At 44.1% G+C, this 19,606-nt stretch overlaps 1 protein-coding gene and 1 long non-coding RNA gene across 3 annotated transcripts; one reads left to right on the top strand and one right to left on the bottom strand.

Annotated features, from left to right (window-relative positions):
* The first annotated feature begins 2,319 nt into the window (after positions 1–2,319).
* LOC309538007 (gap junction beta-5 protein-like) lies at positions 2,320–19,525 on the top strand. Of its 2 annotated transcripts, XM_082233221.1 has the most exons (3): positions 2,328–2,471; positions 14,340–14,410; positions 16,970–19,525. In XM_082233221.1, exon 3 carries the CDS (start codon positions 16,995–16,997, stop codon positions 17,829–17,831), a length of 837 nt encoding a protein of 278 aa, XP_082089347.1. In that variant the 5' UTR covers positions 2,328–2,471; positions 14,340–14,410; positions 16,970–16,994; the 3' UTR covers positions 17,832–19,525. The 2 variants fall into 2 exon arrangements, with proteins under 2 accessions (XP_082089346.1, XP_082089347.1); XM_082233220.1 differs by lacking the exon at positions 14,340–14,410 and having other exon boundaries at positions 2,320–2,471.
* On the bottom strand, positions 3,119–10,466 carry LOC309538011. Its single transcript, XR_014222083.1, has 3 exons — positions 9,380–10,466; positions 5,220–6,087; positions 3,119–4,241 (listed from the first exon to the last, which is right to left on the bottom strand). It is a non-coding gene; the product is annotated as an uncharacterized lncRNA (long non-coding RNA).
* Positions 19,526–19,606: the final 81 nt, after the last annotated feature.

Raw genomic sequence — 19,606 nt, 5'->3', positions numbered from 1 at the left:
CTGTAGGTGACTGTGGAGGCCAATTCTGGATCCACACAACCTTCCACAGTGAGGACTTAGGTTTCCAGGTGGGAGCTGATCATGGTGAGAGTTTGCCAAATGTGCCTTCCTCTTAGCTCATTTCTCCCTTTTGTCCTGAGTTTGAGTGTCTTCAAAGTCCATGACACCTTTGGTAAAGGCTGTTCTCCAATAGGAGCGCTCGCAGGCCAGTGTTTCTCAATTGCCGGTGTTTATACCACATTTTATTAGATTTGCCTTGAGAGAGTCTTTAAACCTCTTTTGCTGACCCCTCCTCTAATGCAGTTGCACTGGGTGAGTGGGGTGCTGCTGCTGCTGGTGGTGGTGGTGGTGGTGGTGGTAGCAACACCATTCACCATCCTCACTGTCGGGTCCTGGGCAAGCAATTTAGCAGTGGGTGAATGACAAAGCTACTTCTGAAAGGCCGAAAACAGCAGTACCGCCCATGGCTACAACTGCTGACAAGGGCCCCAGTGGGGAAGGGTAGGGAGCTTTGGCCCTCATTCCTTTGGAATGCATGGGAAGCCCCTCCCACTTTTGGAGGGGAACACAGAGGTGTTTGTGCATCCCTGGAAGTAGCTACACCCCAGAACATTCCCCAACAGTGTTGTTGAAGTGAGGATGTGCAGTGTGGGAGAAAAGGGTGCTGGTGGCTCCTCCCAGATAATGTCAAAATTGATATGGGAAGCAGTTGTGTGGAGATACACTGACATACAGTTGTGAAGTTTTTGACTAAGCTACTACAGTGGTACCTCAGGTTAAGAACTTAATTCATTCTGGAGGTCCGTTCTTAACCTGAATCTGTTCTTAATCTGAGGTATCACTTTAGCTAATGGGGCCTCCCGCTGCCGCCTCGGCACGATTTCTGTTCTCATCCTGAAGCAAAGTTCTTAACCTGAGGTACTATTTCTGTGTTAGCGGAGTCTGTAACCTGAAGCGTCTGTAACCAGAGGTACCACTGTATTTCCTTTACCATAAGCAAGTCAAAGTGTGGGTCTTAACCTTTAAAGCTCTAGTGTGCTTGTTTATTTAACAAAATGTATGTACCGCTTGTTCTCTCAATGATAATTTTTTCATTTAAAAGACAGCAACATTGCCGCCTAACAAATGAGGCTGGGGAAGGGAGAGGGCTCCACAGCCTTGGTGTCAGTGTAGAAAAGGCCCTGACTCCACCTTCCATTCTTAATGTGAGAGAACCTGCAGATTGGCCTCAGCCAAAGATCTTAATGCAGGGGCTGTTTCATATGTGAACAGGTGATCCTTTGGAAACCTTGACCCCAGCCATTTAGAGCTTTATATATCAAACAAGCCAGCAGCTTGAATTGCATGTTTGCTTGGTTGCTGTTGCTGTTCTTGTTGTAACTATTTGCTATAGGCTGCTGGGGTGGCGGGGTCAATGCTAATGGAAAAGCAGGATATAAACCCCAGTCCTCCTAATGCTGAAAAGGAGGCACCTGTGCCAACCTGAACCAAAACAGGCCACAGAGAAACAAGAGAGAGATATCAGCATCTCAGGGAAACTCCAAGGTTCGCAGAGATACAAAACGATGACACCCCCTTCAAATAAACCCAATGAGGATTGAACATGCTCAGTGGTCTCTAGAACCCAGGGCATGTGGAGTGTTAGTTAGAAAAGAAAATTGGGAAACAGGGCGGGGAGTTAAATGGTCTTCTTGAACCCCTTCACAATTTATAGTATGCTGGAGGTAAGCATGGATGGAACAGGAGTTGTCCTTTTAGGTGAGAAGAATGCATTGTGACATTTTGTGGCAGCTCCCAATTGTATTAAACAATAGCCAGTCCCAGTTTGTCCAGGAACTTCATCACAATATTTGAACATTGAACTTGCACCCTAGGAGTGGAGGATTCCTTTGGGTCCATATTTTAAAGTAAACAGACCTAGTTTGCTGTTCTTCGAAATATACCCATTTTGAAGTCACTTAAATTGGATAGTGTGCTTTTCTGAATTTTGCAATGCTTACCCCGAAAAATGTGTTTGGAGGAAAATGCATGATAAAATGTGCATTTTGTGAGGGGGGGGACTGTACAAGTTAGGGAAACGTTTGCAAAAGTAGTGAAATCTTGGGTCTCTTTTAGGGGACTGAATGGACTAACCATCAAATCCCTACCTCCTGTAATCGTGGGACTGGCTGCTCAGATCACTCAGATAGATTCTGCACTGCTGGTCTGATGGGGGCCCTTGTTGTTTACCTGGTACAGCTCTCTGCTTTCCCCAGCCTTGACAGCTAGCAACCAAGAGTGTGCTAGAAAGCTCCACCCATGGAATGTTTCTTTTGGAGATTCCTCCTCCTCTGCCTTATCCTCACTCCCAGAGTGCCGGGAGGAGCCTCTGAGCTTTGATGGCTCTTAACTGGTGAAAATATTTTTTTGATGCTTCGGAAGGAAGCGGCAGACTGGGAAAAGGCCCGTGAGGAAGCCAGGACTCTTACCAGGTAAGCGTGTTTGTGGTTTTCCCCCGTCACCACTGTAGGGTGAAATGTAAACTAGCCTGTTGAGAAAAGTTTGAGCTGCTGGGAGGGGGGCAGGAAAAGCAGAACAGGGAAAGGTTGTAGTGTAGGCTTAAAGCGTATGTTTTGCTTGCAGGATGTCTCAAGTTTCACCCTCAGCAACTCAAGTTACAGCTGGAAAAGAGACCCCCAACACACACACACACACCCCTCTGAAATCCTTGAAATCTGCTGCCAGTCAGTGTATGGACAATACAAGTTGGACCAATAGGCTGACTCAGTATGAAGCGGTTTCCTATGTTCCTATGGAATGACTCTTCAGGGCTTCAGAGCTGGAGCTCAGATTTGCAATTTGGGACCAGGCTGCCACTGAGGCTACCCTGAAAACTTTCCCTTCTTTGGAGAGCCTGAGAAGCCCCACATATCTCAGGAGAGGGGAACTGGACTTTGCAAACTCTATTCCCCTTATGCTTTGATTTACACTGGCTGTAAAGGTATCAACATGCAAACGGCAAAGAGTCTCATCTGGATTTTTGCAAACAAACATGCATGAGTAATATTCTCTTCTGTAAGCTGGGTGGGTGTAGTGGAATGTCTTCCATGTTTGCAGTGCTTGTGGATGCTGTGGGGACCTTGTGGGGGAGTGTAGATCTTGTTCATTAGTGCCTAGCAGATCCCAGTGGAATTCTGGTCAGAAAACAAAAGCACAACATTCAAAACCATAGGGTCGCTCGTAACTGTTCAAATGGCATGCTTTTTTCATGCTGGGAAGCATGGGACTTGTAGTCTCCTCGGCAACTTGAGTTGGGAAGTAGGGAAAACAGCAAATTTTGTGCACCCCACCCTTTCCCACCTCCAGATCTGCAAGATGATCCACTGTTTGTGAAAGGTGTGCAATATGAATGGTGAGGTGGGCTGTTCCGCCTTTTATTTTTTAAAAAATACTTCTCCACAGTAATAAGAAAAGTATTCTTAAGAAAATATTAAAAGGGAAAACGCCATGCAAGCCAAAGAGAGTTACATCACGCCAGAAATATTCAACAATGGAAAGGAAAGAATGAAGGAAGGTCTGAACTGCCACAGACCCATCATGCCTCACTTGCTGGCTCACCCAAAACCCTACCTCTCACTCTCTCCTCACCTTCAGCGTCATCCTACATGCTCCAACTCTCCTTATTTACAAGGGACGGTCCCAGTTTTCTGTTACTTATGCCTGAGAAATCACTGTTGGTTTTAAGAGGTGCCTTATTCAAATCTTGCAAGTGAGAATTGCTAGCATTGTGCCAGTGCTTGGAAAGTTCATACTTAAAAGGAACTGGTTCCTTTTTTTTATGAAGCAAGCTATTCAGTTCAGCTGTATTCCAATGAACTTTCTAGTTCTTAAAAACTTCATGTTCAACATTCGGAATATTACAAGGTGCTGTGCTGAAGTACAGGGTCCAAAAGTCAGGGGCCACAAGATGTCTGACAGACAGAATGTCAACAGATGAAGTGTTCTTTATTATTGTATTTCCATAAAAGAAAAGCCTTGCCCTGTTTAATTTGTGCCAGTTACACCGCTGTTAAAGGCACATGGCATCATTCTCTTTGTTCCTGTACCTGTATTTTTCTGGGAAAGCTGCTCCTGTTGGAAGAGAGTGGATCTCTCCAGCAGGGAAGATACAGGAAGTGCCTTACATTCCTTCCTTCTGATTGTTTAGCAACAGTGATTAAATGACTAAACATCCTTAACAACAGCAGCACCTGTATATCTGCCTTGTTGTTGTTGTTTAGTCGTTTAGTCGTGTCCGACTCTTCGTGACCCCATGGACCAGAGCACGCCAGGCACTTCTGTCCTCCACTGCCTCCCGCAGTTTGATCAAACTCATGCTAGTGGCTTCAAGAACACCATCCAACCATCTCATTCTCTGTCGTCCCCTTCTCCTTGTGCCCTCCATCTTTCCCAACATCAGGGTCTTTTCCAGGGAGTCCTCTCTTCTCATGAGGTGGCCAAAGTATTGGAGCCTCAGCTTCACGATCTGTCCTTCCAGTGAGCACTCAGGGCTGATTTCCTTCAGAATGGAGAGGTTTGATCTTCTTGCAGTCCATGGGACTCTCAAGAGTCTCCTCCAGCACCATAATTCAAAAGCATCAATTCTTCGGCGATCAGCCTTCTTTATGGTCCAGCTCTCACTTCCATACATCACTACTGGGAAAACCATGGCTTTTACTATACGGACCTTTGTTGGCAAGGTGATGTCTCTGCTTTTTAAGATGTTGTCTAGGCTTGCCATCGCCTTTCTCCCAAGGAGCAGGCGTCTTTTAATTTCGTGACTGCTGTCACCATCTGCACTGATCATGGAGCCCAAGAAAGTAAAATCTCTCACTGCCTCCATTTCTTCCCCATCTATTTGCCAGGAGGTGATGGGCCCAGTGGCCATGATCTTCGTTTTTTTGATGTTGAGCTTCAGACCATATTTTGCGCTCTCCTCTTTCACCCTCATTAAAAGGTTCTTTAATTCCTCTTCACTTTCTGCCATCAAGGTTGTGTCATCTGCATATCTGAGGTTGTTGATATTTCTTCCGGCAATCTTAATTCCGGCTTGGGATTCATCCAGCCCAGCCTTTCGCATGATGAATTCTGCATATAAGTTAAATAAGCAGGGAGACAATATACAGCCTTGCCGTACTCCTTTCCCAATTTGGAACCAATCAGTTGTTCCATATCCAGTTCTAACTGTAGCGTATATCTGCCTAATAAGCCCTAAAACAATGCCTCAATGTTTTCCTTTCTAACATTATCAATATCTGATTTACTTACTGTTTTTAAAATGAAAAATAATAGTCCAGACCTCCTGCTGCTGGGGGAAGAGCATGAACATGAAGATGAAGTAGAAATCATTCAAAGTTCTGCCCCAAAATGAATTTAATTGACTTTTAGTTCACCGATTACCTTCAGGTGTAGTCCAGAGATTTTTAAACTGCAAACTTTGTTCAGCTGAACTAGTTTGTTCCAAGCACTGGGTTGTCCTCTTTCACAATTCCGCTTCCTCTCCTGAGCTAAATATTGGAGTGGAAAGGTGAATGAATCTCTGTTGCACATGTATATAGATGCATATGCATGAACATTAAGTCAATGTGCTATGCACAAACAGCTATATCCCACATGCAGTCACTAGGGCAGGCTTCTTTGGCCTCCAGACGCTGTTAACTAAAATTCCTTCTTCCCTGGCCATTAGCCATGCTAGCTGAGGCTGCTGGGAGTTGGAGTCCAGCAACATCTGGGGGGCTAACAGGTTCCCCATCCCTGCACTGAGGTGCATTTTTAACTTTTTGTAACAGATAGAAGACAAATAAATGTCTTTGAATAAAATTTTAAGGGGAAGAGCAACTGCTCTCCCTATACATAATTTGATGTAGAACAGGCTATGGCTGAGTTAAGAAATAAAGTGTACAAATGCTTCAGTAATGTACAAAAGAGGAACTGAGGCAAGTGTCAGGCAAGATCCTGGCCTTGGTATGAGATTAGGGGTGTGACTCACATGCAGCTCTCTATTGTCATATGTGAAGTGTTGGATGGTATCTCACCCTTGTTTCTATCAGCTATAATGGTTCACCACTCCTGTCCTTAAAGGTAAAGGTAAAGGGACTCCTGACCATTAGGTCCAGTCGTGGCCGACTCTGGGGTTGCGGCGCTCATCTTGCTTTATTGGCCAAGGGAGCCGACGTACAGCTTCTGGGTCATGTGGCCAGCATGACTAAGCCGCTTCTGGTGAACCAGAGCAGCACACGGAAACACTGTTTACCTTCCCGCCGGAGCGGTACCTATTGATCTACTTGCACTTTGACATGCTTTCGAACTGCTAGGATGGCAGGAGCAGGGACCGAGTAACGGGAGCTCACGCCGTCATGGGGATTCGAACCGCTGACCTTCTGATCAGCAAGTCCTAGGCTCTGTGGTTTAACCCACAGTGCCACCTTCCAAAACTTAGCATGCACAATGTATGTGGGGCTTCCCTTGCACTTGGACCAGAATCTGCAGTCAGTGCAAAATGCAGCAATGTGATTGCAGAGAGTAGTGAGATCCTACAAACATGCTACACCTCTTCTCAAAGATCTACACTGGCTGCCAATCTGTAACCATCATGGCTGCGTGGGGTTTTGAACCCAGGTGTCCAAGGTCCTAGTCCTCTAACCACTGCACCACACTATCTCTTCTACTGTAACAGGAGGGTCTGAATAGTGGCCAGCATGTAGGTTCTGCCATGGAAATACACCTTTCCATTCTCCAATGTTTCCTGCAAGTACCAGCTCCATCTGAATGTTCTTTCTACTGCTGTGTGCCACATGGTAGGGTCTGGAGCTCACATTCCACTATTTCCATCAACCCCGTATCTATTTCCCCTCAAATAATGTGATAGGCATTGCAGGATGAAGGCCTGTGTGCTGTTTTCCACAAAGCACACCTGTTCCTCCCCAAACACATGACAGCACCATTTTGCCCACAGGGCACATTGAGGAAATGACATGAAGACGGGTGCTGGAACTGTCCAGACATGAGATGGGTACTTAAAATCTCGTGTCACCTCTTTTGCCTCCCAGAATATGTCACTTCCCATCCTTCAGGGAATGGCCTCCTGGATTGAAAAGCTGAATCAGCCATGCAGGAAACATCATCCTTGGCTTAATTGCATTCCACCTACATATTGTACAAAAAGGTGACTGGAATTTGGGGTGCTCAAATATTTCACTATATGCATTTTAAGCAAAACAACCTAATTTACACTGTCCAGGTTAATATATGGATCAGAAATCAGAAATCCTTAGGTTTTCACACTTCTCAAAGTTTTGGGACCCAGTTCTTGGCTTAAAAAAAGTAGCAAAATGCATACAAAAGTTCATATTTTAGGTTAAAATTTGTATTTTACTGTAAAATGTGTACAGACTCCTTATTTACATCCCAGCTTTACACCAAGAAGCTCAAGATGGCATAAATGGTTTTCCCCTTCCCATTTAATATTTACAACAGCCCTGTGTGGTTGGTTAGGCTAAGAGATACAGTAGCTGACCCAAAGTCACCCAGTGAGTTCCACAGCTGGGTGGGGATTTGAACTCCGGTCTCCCAAGTATGACACTCTAACTACTACACTATACTGGCCCATCTCCCTGAATATACAAAAGTAAAGTGAACTTCCATGCACTTTATTGAAAAAGTTGCAGGTTGATGTGGAAAACACAAGCATTCTTCAAAAATTGCACATTATTTTGCAATGCAGTTCTCCGGCCAAATAATTTTCTGCCCCTTCAGTTTTGCTGGTGTTCAATTATGAGCCTGTCATGTGCCATTTTGTGAGGATTTCTTTTTTGAAGGCTGCCTGAAGAGTCCACATTCAAACTGTATGCATTTTGTTCTCACTTTTAATGTAAGATGCACTTTACCCATCAAGCACCCATTTCCCAATGCTTTTCATGGCATTTCCCATGAAACACACATTTTGTACACCTTTTCCAATGTAAAAACGAGAAATTTACGGGTCATTTTAAGCACACTGAAGTTACACTTCAAAATTATAGGCAAGTGTGTTGTGACCCACACACAGCTTCAGGAGTCTCAAATCAACTCTTATCTGCTGAAGAAAGGGGACTTGAATAAATCTCTCCTCCATCTCTCACTACAACTCCGTTTGCTGAAGGACCACAGAATCTTTGTGTAGTCACAAGGTCCCTTCCAACTCTACAAGTCTTTGATTCTATGATCTACCAGTTCACCACTACACTCAAGTACACTTAACACAATGTTTGTATCTCGAGTTGGGAGTGACTCTGAATTAGCCAACCACTCCCTCCTCTTCCTTCTATAACTAGGCACTGCGTAACTAGATGTTGTTGCGAAATGGGAGCACCCAGTTTGCTTGGAAAACTGTGCCCAGGGCTTACGATGCTTTCCCTTCACCCCATTCCAGGATGTGATCTTGGCTGCTTTTATAAGACATCCTGCTGCTTCGCTTCTGTTTGTTGATTCTTGCAAAGAATGCTCATTGCAGACAACTGTTTGTTTGTTTGTTTGTTTGTTTGTTTGTTTGTTTGTTTGATTGATTGACAGTAATTATATACTGCTTTTCAGACAGGCCTCATAAAGCAGTTTATATAAGATTATTAGAACAATAAGCATCCTTTTTTTGTTTTGTTTTTAAAGTTACAATAGGACAGAAAAGACAAGTTGTTTAGAAGAAGCTGTTAGTGCTTCTTCTCATTCCCCTAAGGGCTCATTCTCCTCAGGGCTCGATTGTCCTGTGCTGGCAGTTCAGGAGGGCAGAGGCCACTAAATGGTGGCTATTGCTCAGGCTTCTGTCTTTTCCCAAATGTGAACATTTGGGGAGAAATTTGATTCAGTTATTATTTAAAGGCAAGCTCGTTTGCACTTTCTGAAACAATATGCAAACTGGAATGCAGCCATCCTTTGAAATTCACACTTCTGTAGATTTTGCAGCAACATGTAATGCATGTGCTAAAGTAAAGTGTGCATAGAAATCTACATATTAGTGGAAATAAACATATATACACACACACACACACACACACACACACACTTGGGTAGCGCTGTGGTGTAAACTACTGAGCCTAGGGCTAGCCAATCGGAAGGTCAGTGATTCGAATCCCCGTGACGGGGTGAGCTCCCGTTGCTTGGTCCCAGCTCCTGCCAACCTAGCAGTTCGAAAGCACCTCAAAGTGCAAGTAGATAAATAGGTACCGCTCTGGCGGGAAGGTAAACGGTGTTTCTGTGCGCTGCTTTGGTTCGCCAGAAGCAGCTTAGTCATGCTGGCCACATGACCTGGAAGCTGTACACCGGCTCCCTCGGCCAATAAAGCGAGATGAGCGCCACGTCTGGACCTAATGGTCAGGGGTCTCTTTACCTTTACTTTTAATATAAGGTTTTCAACATTTCAGTGGATCACCAACCAAACATCGCAGTTTGGCGATATGCCACAATGTTGAAAAAAGCTGCTCTAGTTTCGCCAGAAGCGGCTCAGTCATGCTGGCCACATGACCTGGAAAAACAGTCTGCAGACAAACGTTGGCTCCCTCAGTCAGTAAAGCGAGATGAACGCCGCAAACCCAGAGTCGTGAGGAATTTTTTATTTAAAAATAAAAATATATTGCAAACTGATGAGGAAATGTGGAGAACTTGGGAAACTGAGAAATAGAAATGGGAAGCTTGGTCCATCCATCTAACTACAGCAGATCCCAGAGAGGGACATGGAGGGATCCTGACCTGAAGAGCCTGTTGGTTCATCTGATTCACCCACTGTGGGAAGAGTAGGAGGGGATGCTGACCCAGATGATGCAGACAGAGTGCATGACTCATTCCCACTGCCACCTCGTTCCATTAATTGTGGTTGTTGGGCTGTACCTGGCAACTACTCGCCTTTGTCTGATGAAACTATTTGCAAAAGAAGGAAATACCGGTAGATTCGGATAGGAGCATAGCCATGAAACTGCACGTCTTATGTCCTCAGCACAATCTCTCAAGGCATATCCTTCAGTACTGAGTGGGCAAAAATGGCCATCCAGTTGATGTTGGACTCCAGTTCCCATCAGCCCCAGCAAGCATGGCCAGGGGTCATGGATAATGGGAGTTGTAGTCCATCAACATCTGGAGGGCTAGAGATTCCCCACACCTGATCTAGCCAGTTAACAGTCAATTTTGGCATCTAAAGTATTTGTGAAGGGGCAAAAGAGGAGATGCACACAATTTTGCCTAGTCTGTGCATTTTCGCAAGTAATTTTCTTTAAATTTCCTCTATTTTTGTATGTTGTTTTCATTACTGCACTCTTTAGTCTTCTTTTGTGCTAATATGCACATCTTTAATGCATTGTTTGTTTGGAGTTCTGAATCAAAATATGGAGAAGTGCAAATTTTGAAGAGGAGAACTGTATTCCAATTTGCATATTATTTCAGATGTGCATTAACATGTGACAGTTTTTTCTACCATCCCTTCATGCAAGCAATCTTGTGTTCTTGGATAAGAGATGCATAGCGTCATGTAATAGCACAGAAGAAGTTGTAGAGTTGGATTGGGATGCAAACACACAAAGAAAAGCTTGATAGGACTGGAGAGCGATGAAGATGGCAGTCAAGTCTTAAGCTTTAAAAAAGTGTGTAAAGCAAATAGGGAGACAAGAGAGGGTGGGATCTTCAATAAAACAGCTTTCACAAAGTAAAGCAGAATGGACAACTTAGGTGTTTCATAAATAAATTGGCCATTTGGCCATTTGGGTGTGATCCAGCAGGATTCTTCTTATGTTATTTAACAAGATTTACCAACTAATTAATCAACAGAAACCTCAGAATGGTTTACATAAAATAAAAAATTAATGGGAAAATAGTGATAAAAGCAAACTTTACAAAGCAAGTAAAATAAGATTTTATTAAAATGTAGATAAAATCGGTTTTTTAAAAAAAGAAATGTACCTAATAAAATTACGTGTCAGGGTAAGCCTGCCCAAACAAGAAAAGTGTTTATCATGCATTGAAACCACTACAGCTGAAGATGCCTGCCTAATATTAAGAGGCAGGGAGTTGCAGGGAGTAGGTTCTACCGCACTGGAATATTCATTATGTTCTTAGTGATTACATTTGAATTCATCACCAAATGTAGGTGCCTTATAAATGTTGTATAATTATTATGATTATAATTATTTTATTAAATTTCAATGCCACCCTTTATCCAAAGATCACAGGGTGGTTTACAATACAAAAACACAAAAATGCATACTGCAATAACAAACAAAAACAATAACACACACACACACACCACACACACGCAGTTTAAAAGGCCATGTTTAATTAGCCAAAGGCCTGGGAATGGAGGAATGGTTTTTTTGCCTGGTGCCCAAAGATGAGAATGAACAAAGTGATCACACACAGATCACACAACAGCAATTCCAAGCAATGACCACACACACACCCTTCCCTCTCCGCCAAAGTCCTCCCAGGTCTCCCACTGATTCTTCCATGTCCATTATTTCTTTCCTTAATCATCTAACACAGGAGTGGGAAAAGTAGTATCCTCTGGGTGTTGCTAGACTGACCATTCTTGACCATTGGCCATGCTGGGGCTGATGGAAGTTGTGGTCCAGCAATATCTGAAAGGCCACACGCTCCCTAGCCTTGCCCTGTATTGTATCATTCATTCATTCGTTGTTCATTTGCAAAGCATGAGAGTCTGAAGCTGGTTACGAACTTTGCCCCAGGATGCGAACAGAAATCGCATGCCAGAGGCGCGTGCACAACGAGAGTCCCCATCAGAGAAAGCACACCTCAGGATAAGAACGCTTTCAGCTTAAGAACAGACGTCCAGAACAAATTAAGTTCGTAACCAGTATTGTCTACCAATGTATTGTCTACCAATGTATTGTCTACCCTGAGTAGCAGCAGTTATCTTAAGGTTTAAGACACGAATCTGCCCAGCCCTGCTTTGGGACACCAGAGATGTCTGACATCAAAGTATGTGCTTTTCCACTGAGTTTTACAATATAACATATTTGATAAAAAGCAGATTAGACAGAATCACAGAAGAGAGGTCTATTGATGCGTAACACGCATGGTAGTTCCAGGGAACCACTATCTGGAGCAATAATCATATAACTCTGAATAGTGAAGCACATCAGGTAGAGATTAGGGCTGGGCAATATTAGGTTTTCAACATTGCAGTGGATCACCAGCCAAACATCGCAGTTTGGCGATATGCCACAATGTTGAAAAAAGCTGCATTGGCCCCAGCCCTTGTGGTGCTGGGCGAAACTGCTGCAGCTCTCACCGTGGGACCTGAGGCTCTTTGACCCCAGTGCCTTTTTAAGTTGGGGCCAGTGAAGCTGGACCAAGATGGAGGGAGTCCTGCAATGGAGCCTTGTAGGCTCTGTCAGCAGGACTCCCTTCCCCTTCACTGGCCAAGGGGAAGGGGGGGCAAGCAACCTCCTCCTTGGAGAAAGAGGCCTCTTGCTCACCGCCGCCGCCCCCCTCCCCACTGTGGGAGCCCAAACCTTTTTCCCGCTTGTATGCTAGCAGGAGAAGGATTGGGGCTGGTCAGCTGGGGAGGGAAAGCGCCGTGCCCCCAACTGAGTGAGCCCAGATCCTCCTGCTGCTCTCATGCAAGCAGGAGAAGGATTGGGGCTTCCTCAGCTGGGGAGTGGGAGCAGTTTAACAGTGTTCCCAGCATGCTGAGTGCTGGGGGTCTCAAGAGCGGTGGCGGTTTCACCAGCGATATACCGCTGAGTGAAACCGCCATCACGGTCTGCCCCTCATACCGGTCCTGGGCGATATATCGATAACTCGCCCAGCCCTAGTAGAGATGCAGGAGAAGGTCATTCAGAACCTTCCCAATTTGCACTTCCTGAACCAATATGTGAAGGAAAACGTAGATATTCTTTCTGAATTTTGTGATGTAGCTCTTGTACCCAGCCACGCAAAAATGTACAAAAATGCATTATATTAGAGAAACTTGTTTGTAATAAGGTGTGCAGTGGGGAAATCACATTTAAAAATCAGGATATTAAGAAAAGTGAACCTAAAACTACAAATGTTTATGTGGATATATAGATTGTTACACATCACCCCAGTCTCCAAGTGGCACGAGATTCCAGGGGTTCCAGGCACTTACCCAGAGACTGTTTCCTTTTGGGAATGAGGCATAGCAGAGAGTCTGGTGCCTTTATGATATATGGTTTATTTAAACATATACTGTATGCAACCTGAACCTACAATGCAGAGGCTCACAGCATCAACCAAAAAGGTTTTGTTTCTCTCATAGCTGCAGCCTTGGATTCAAACAGAAATCAAGCATAGATCTGCCTCTCTGGCTTTCCAGCTTGCTGATTAAGTTCAAATCCCTGCACACATGAAGCCTCATCCCTGGCTTTTGTCCTTCTCACTCTCTGTAAATTGAGCAAGGGGCCCACCCATTTGCCGTCTCCCACAGAGCCTCTTAATCCCCCTTAATGGCTCATCACCCAGGCTATCACCTCATGAGGAAGCTAGCCCAGCTTAATTAGATTTTAACACTTGCTGGATCTGGGGATTAGAGGAGTCTGGCACTCCAAACTCATAACAATATTATCAACTGATGCAGAAATGGGGCAATCCAAGAGAAGCCAAAATCAACAGATTTGTCCCTCCTAACATGCGGGCAGAAAACCACCATCACACCCTGCTTTTGAGCATCCGGAGGCCTAAGCTTGGCTGTGGTTGGAAACAAGTTCTGGAAATGGAAATTCTGTTTGCTCTAGCACGGAAATTCTTATGCTGTGGTCTTTGTGCTAGGTCTGTGATGAATTAGTAAACCTTGACTGATTTTATGGATTAAAGATGAATCATTTTGTAAAGACATATTTTGTTTCCACTTCCTGGTCTCTCACCCTGTGATTTTCTATAAGGGATTCTTAAAGGAGAGGGAAACATCGGTTTTAATTTTATTTTCTCATTTACTGAGGTGGTAAGTAGAGTTGTGTAGTGACCACAGCATTCACCTTGTATCTAAATCTGTAGCATTCGTAAGCAGCCCAATCTTTTTCAGATCTATTCTGTGCTCTTCCAATGCGATTTGTTATTTGGCTCCAAATCCTATATGTTAAATCTGAAACTTTGTTTTGCCTCCATTGACTTTTACAGAGAATCTGGAAACAAAAAATGGGGAAACTAAAAACAAACAAGCAAGCGAATCTTTTAACATACGTGGGTGTAATTTACAAGCAAAGGAGCCCCTCCAGAGTGGATTAAGCCTGCCAATTGTCATGCAGATCCAGAGAGGAGTTTTTGTGCAGGGAACCTTTATTTTTTATTTTTAAAAAGTCTCTAAATTGTTTATTTTCTGCCAGAATTGGATGCAGATTGCAGACATGGTCTCCCCTTCTGAAGGGATGAAGCTTGCCAAATTTCAGAAAGATAGGTGAGTGGTTCTCCTGCAAGGACAGGCATTGGAGGAAGGAACAGAAATCACACACAGCCCTAGTTTTGGGGGGAGGGGCACTCAGTTTGAGGGACATGTGGGAGGTGCCCCTGCATTAGATACCCACCAAAACTCTGACAAATGGTTCCAGGGGCAATCATAGAACTGTAGAGTTGGAAGGGACCACGAGGGTCATCTAGTCCAATACAGGAATCCTTCACCCACCATGGGGTTCAAACCCATGACTCTGAGATTAAGAGTCTCATTCTGTAACAACTAAGCTATCCTAGCTCAGAGTTATTGTGCTGGGTGATTTTACCTTCATTATTTTTTTAAAAATGGAAAACTCAACATTTTCTCACTGTGAATTAAATAGAGTTCTGTTATTTTAATTGTTAGAGAGAGAGAAATGACTCAGTAACTACCAGGCCACCCAAGTAGTGTTTGACTCTTTTTGACCCCATGGACCAGAGCACGCCAGGCACTCCTGTCTTCCACTGCCTCCCACAGTTTGGTCAAACTCATGCTGGTAGCTTCAAGAACACAGACCAACTATCTCATCCTCTGTCGTCCCCCTTCTCCTTGTGCCCTCAATCTTTCCCAACATCAGGGTCTTTTCCAGGGAGTCTTCTCTTCTCATGAGGTGGCCAAAGTATTGGAGCCTCAGGTTCAGGATCTGTCCTTCCAGTGAGCTGATTTCAATCAGTGAGCTGATTTCAATCATAATGGATAGGTTTGATCTTCTTGAAGTCTGTGGGACTCTCAAGAGTCTCCTCCAGCACCATAATATGTGGCAAAATATATTGTACTTCTGCTTAATTGTACTTCTTCCTATATTTGCATCAAACTATGAAACTATGTAAATCGCCATATATTGCAAACCATCTATGTAAATCGGTGCCCTGTGAGATGCCAAGTACCCAATGTTTCACAGCAGAACGAAATGGAGACACTTTTGAGAACTTGCAACACCATTATTCTCATCAATGATCAATGTTAGGCACCTTCATCACACACATACACCTGTTACACATTGCAGAAAACCTGGAGAATCTTTCCTTCCAGTAGCACTTCTTCCTTCTTAGGGAGATGAGGGCAGGGTGGGTTGTATATGGGTTATTTCCTGGCCTGTAAGAACATGTAGCAAGATTGGTTGAAACATGCAATCCTCTGGGTGAGAGGCACATGGTATGGGAGTAGTAGAATGAATGGATTTTGAAAACTATTGTTGTTGTTTAGTCGTTTAGTTGTGTCCGACTCTTCGTGACCCCATGGACCAGAGAAAACTATTAGGTCCATAAATTGCTATAGGTGTTTTCTAGCCCTGGATCTTAAATCAATTGTGCTTTGTGGTGAGGAGAGGGGCCCAGCTGAACCCAGAAAGTTCTACATGCTGTGATTAGTGGTGGGCCAAGTTCCCTCAGCTTGCCTTACAAGCCATTCATTTCTTCTGATCTTTTCTGGAAAATATTCACAATGCAGTCTTATTTGTTTGTTTTTCTGAGAAAGCTTGGGGGGGAAACTGTTAGGATATTTCCGTTCCACCTTAAAAGGGAGCAGGCTTTGAGAGTCACAGAGTCTGCGTATTTCCTGTTCACAGGATGTTTATGTTTTCTATTGCTTTCGTTTTCTCTCTGTGTCGGAGACACTGACGCAGGCAGTCATGTCTTTCTTTGTTCTGATCAACGCTGAATAAAACTTGTAAATAATGCTCTCCTGAGTGTGACTTTTGCTGTGCATTATCTGCTGATAGAGTGTGCATGAGCTCTGGAATGTGGCAAGATATTTTTCTAGAAACTCATGTCGCTAACTGCTGATACTGCATGCCTACGGGAGATCGATGGATCGTCCGGCAGACGGCTTGGGGCAGTATCCCAACAGAAACAACTAGATGAAGCTCATGGACACACACTTTTCAAGCAAGGTTAACTGGTGGCAGATACAAGAGAGACAATAATCCTACTTTTTATCGTAGCAGGCATTTAAATGAAGTCTGATTTTATAATTTTAACTGATGTTCCTCTTCATTCTGTTGCTGTAAGGTCTGTACGCCACTTAAGAGATTATCATAATTCAGCACGTCCAAAGTCCCCCATTGCAAATTCACACCATTATAGTGTGTGTGTGTGTGTGTGTGTGTGTGTGTGTGAATTATGACTTTTACTGTGACCTGATATGAACCTTCAGGAAGGGAGATCAAATTGGGTAGGCATGGCAGAATGGATATGGAAAGACAATGGAGCTTGTACATGAAATAGTTGGAGGGCAAGACAGAAAGTGAAGGGACGCTTCAGTACTTTTCGGTTCTTTCCAGCTCTATGATGTGATTCAGACTAGCAGCAAGGTGTTGTTGATAAATTCAAAAAGGTGTGGGGAACCTTTGACCCTTCAGATGTTGCTACAACTTCCATCAGCCCTAGCAACAATGGCCAATGGCCAGGAATTATGAGAGTTGTAGTTCAGCAACACAGGTTCCACACACCTGATTTAGAGGTTGCTTTGCTAGACATACATAGACATATATAGCATTTCTAACTCCATCATCTTATTTCTTTTCAGGTATTTTAAGTAGAAACCAGAGGCCATGAACTGGGGAGTCTTTCAAGGACTCCTGAGCGGGGCAAACAAATATTCCACAGCCTTTGGACGTATTTGGCTCTCAGTGGTCTTCATCTTCCGGCTTCTAGTCTACATAGTGGCAGCTGAGAAGGTTTGGGGAGATGACCAGAAGGACTTTGACTGCAATACTGAGCAACCAGGCTGCCCAAACGTCTGTTATGACCATTACTTCCCAGTCTCCCACATCCGTCTCTGGGCCCTACAGCTCATTCTGGTTACCTGTCCTTCCCTGCTGGTAATCATGCATGTTGCCTACCGAGAAGCCAAACTGGAGAAATATAGGAAGAAGGTTGGAGCAGACTATGCACTGCGCTATCCTCCTGGCAAGAAGCGTGGAGGCTTGTGGTGGACCTATTTCTTCAGCCTCATCTTCAAGTCTGCTGTGGACATTATATTCCTCTTCATCTTCTACCACGTGTACCCAAACTACACACTCCCCAGTGTGGTGAAATGCTCCCTCGAACCTTGTCCCAATGTTGTAGACTGCTTCATAGCCAGGCCCACAGAGAAGAACATCTTCACCCTTTTCATGGTCATCACCACCTGTGTTTGCATCCTCCTTGGCCTTGTTGAAGCCTTCTACCTCGTTGGGAAACGATGTACAGAGTGTCTTGAGCCCAGAAATGAAAGCCACAGGAGGCAGGGCAGTGAATGGATGAGAAGAGAGGACGCTTGCCCTCTGCCCAACAGCAAACATGACCCAAATGAAGTGGGTGTGCAGGTGTTCCATGGTGCAGATTACAAACCATCTACCTCCATCATCAAGGCTGCTCCACCTCCCCAGAGAACTCTAAGCACATAAACTACCTGGTCAAAATTAAATCCTGGGAAATTTGGTAATGGAAACCTTATGAATAAAACAATATGACTTCATTCTCAGAATGAACAGTGCCTGCTGCTAGGCAGGACATTTGCATGATGTGCCAGAAGGCATGTCAGAGTCTTCCAATAAAAACGGTAGACATTGCTGGTGCGCACTTATTCATCCCATGTCTGGAAAGGAAATCACTGCAGCAAATTTGTCATTGTCGTTTTCAGTCCACAAATGATATGTGATGATATGTAACTGATGGTGTTTTCTTCCCCCCACCCCCCCCAAAAAGTATTATGTTTCCTTTTAATTGAAATGAATAGGGAAGAATGACATGATTAATTACATAAGATTGTGCCTCAGTGAGATGACTAATACCGTTTTCTGCCAGAAGCCAAAGTGCAGCAGGAGGGAAACAGAGCTGCATCTGGAAAATATGTGATGGAACAGAAAATAGTGCTTTCTTGCATCCCTTTGTGCAAGATGGATATGGAGAAAGGAATGGCCTACAGTATTTCAGGCCCCAACCCAGCTCAGGCTGTTCAATTTTTTGATGTCCATATTTGATCCAAGAATATATTAAATAGCCATTTCAAAATCCGCTAGTTCCCTCAGCTCATTCCATCTAAACCACTTACATTGTATACTGTCCCATAACTCACCCAGTCAAATTTTTAAAGACCTCCCCACCACCAGCGAAAGGTGGCTAGCATACTTGGTACTGAGATCTCAGGAGTGAAAAGCAATGTTGAAATAAAGATCGCTAATGGAGAAGAAATGGTATTTGTCTAGTCCTGTTGCAGCATTGCAGTTCTTATTCTGAAAAATATACACATTTTCTATTTTGTTATTATTAATATTATTTATCGAGAGAGAGGGAGAGAGAGAGTCATATACTGTATAACATACACAATAAATGGGATGCGGGTGGCCCTGTGGTCTAAATCACTGAACCTTGCCGATCAGAAGGTCGGCGGTTTGAATCCCCACGATGGAGTGAGCTCCCGTTGCTCTGTCCCAGCTCCTGCTGACCTAGTATTTCGAAAGCACACCAGTGCAAGTAGATAAATAGGTACTGCTATCGCAGGAAGGTAAACAGTGTTTCTGTGCACTCTGGTTTCCATCACGGTGTTCCATTGCGCCAGAAGCAGTTTAGTCATGCTGGCCACATGACCCAGAAAGCTGTCTGTGGACAAACACTGGCTGCCTCGGTCTGGAAGTGAGATGAGCGCCGCAACCCCATAGTCGCCTTTGACTGGACTTAACTGTCCAGGGGTCCTTTACCTTTACACAATAAATGTATACATACATATGAATGTGTACAAAACTCTGGATGAAAGCCAATGTAGCACAAGCAGACAGCTCTGTGCACAAAGCGGGGTTTCTCCTTCCTCTCCTCCCCACTATAGGTCACCGTGTGACCCCAATTCCAAATTGTTGGGCAGACTCTCCACAGCAGTCCCCTTGCACAAGGAGCTTTCCATTACACAAGCAGGCAGACATCACTGAATGTTGCCTACTAAATCTAACTGCTGAACATAAAATGTAGAATATTTTTTTTAAAAGATCATATATGTGGGTGGATATGGGTGTGTGAGAGAGAGAACTCTGTTTTCACATATTCCACAACAAGATTCCAACTATTTCATGTCATAAACTCATAGCTTTATTGTCAGTTTAATGGCCCCCAGCTGTACTCAAAATTCCCAACTAATGCTGCAACCCTAACCTCACTTACCTGGGAGTAAGCCTCATTGAATCCAATA

Source organism: Podarcis vaucheri (genome assembly GCF_965113315.1).
Source record: "Podarcis vaucheri genome assembly, chromosome: 7".
Classification (NCBI taxonomy): Eukaryota; Metazoa; Chordata; class Lepidosauria; order Squamata; family Lacertidae; genus Podarcis; species Podarcis vaucheri.
Note: the sequence above shows the minus strand (reverse complement) of the source record. Positions and strands in the feature narration are given on the sequence as shown.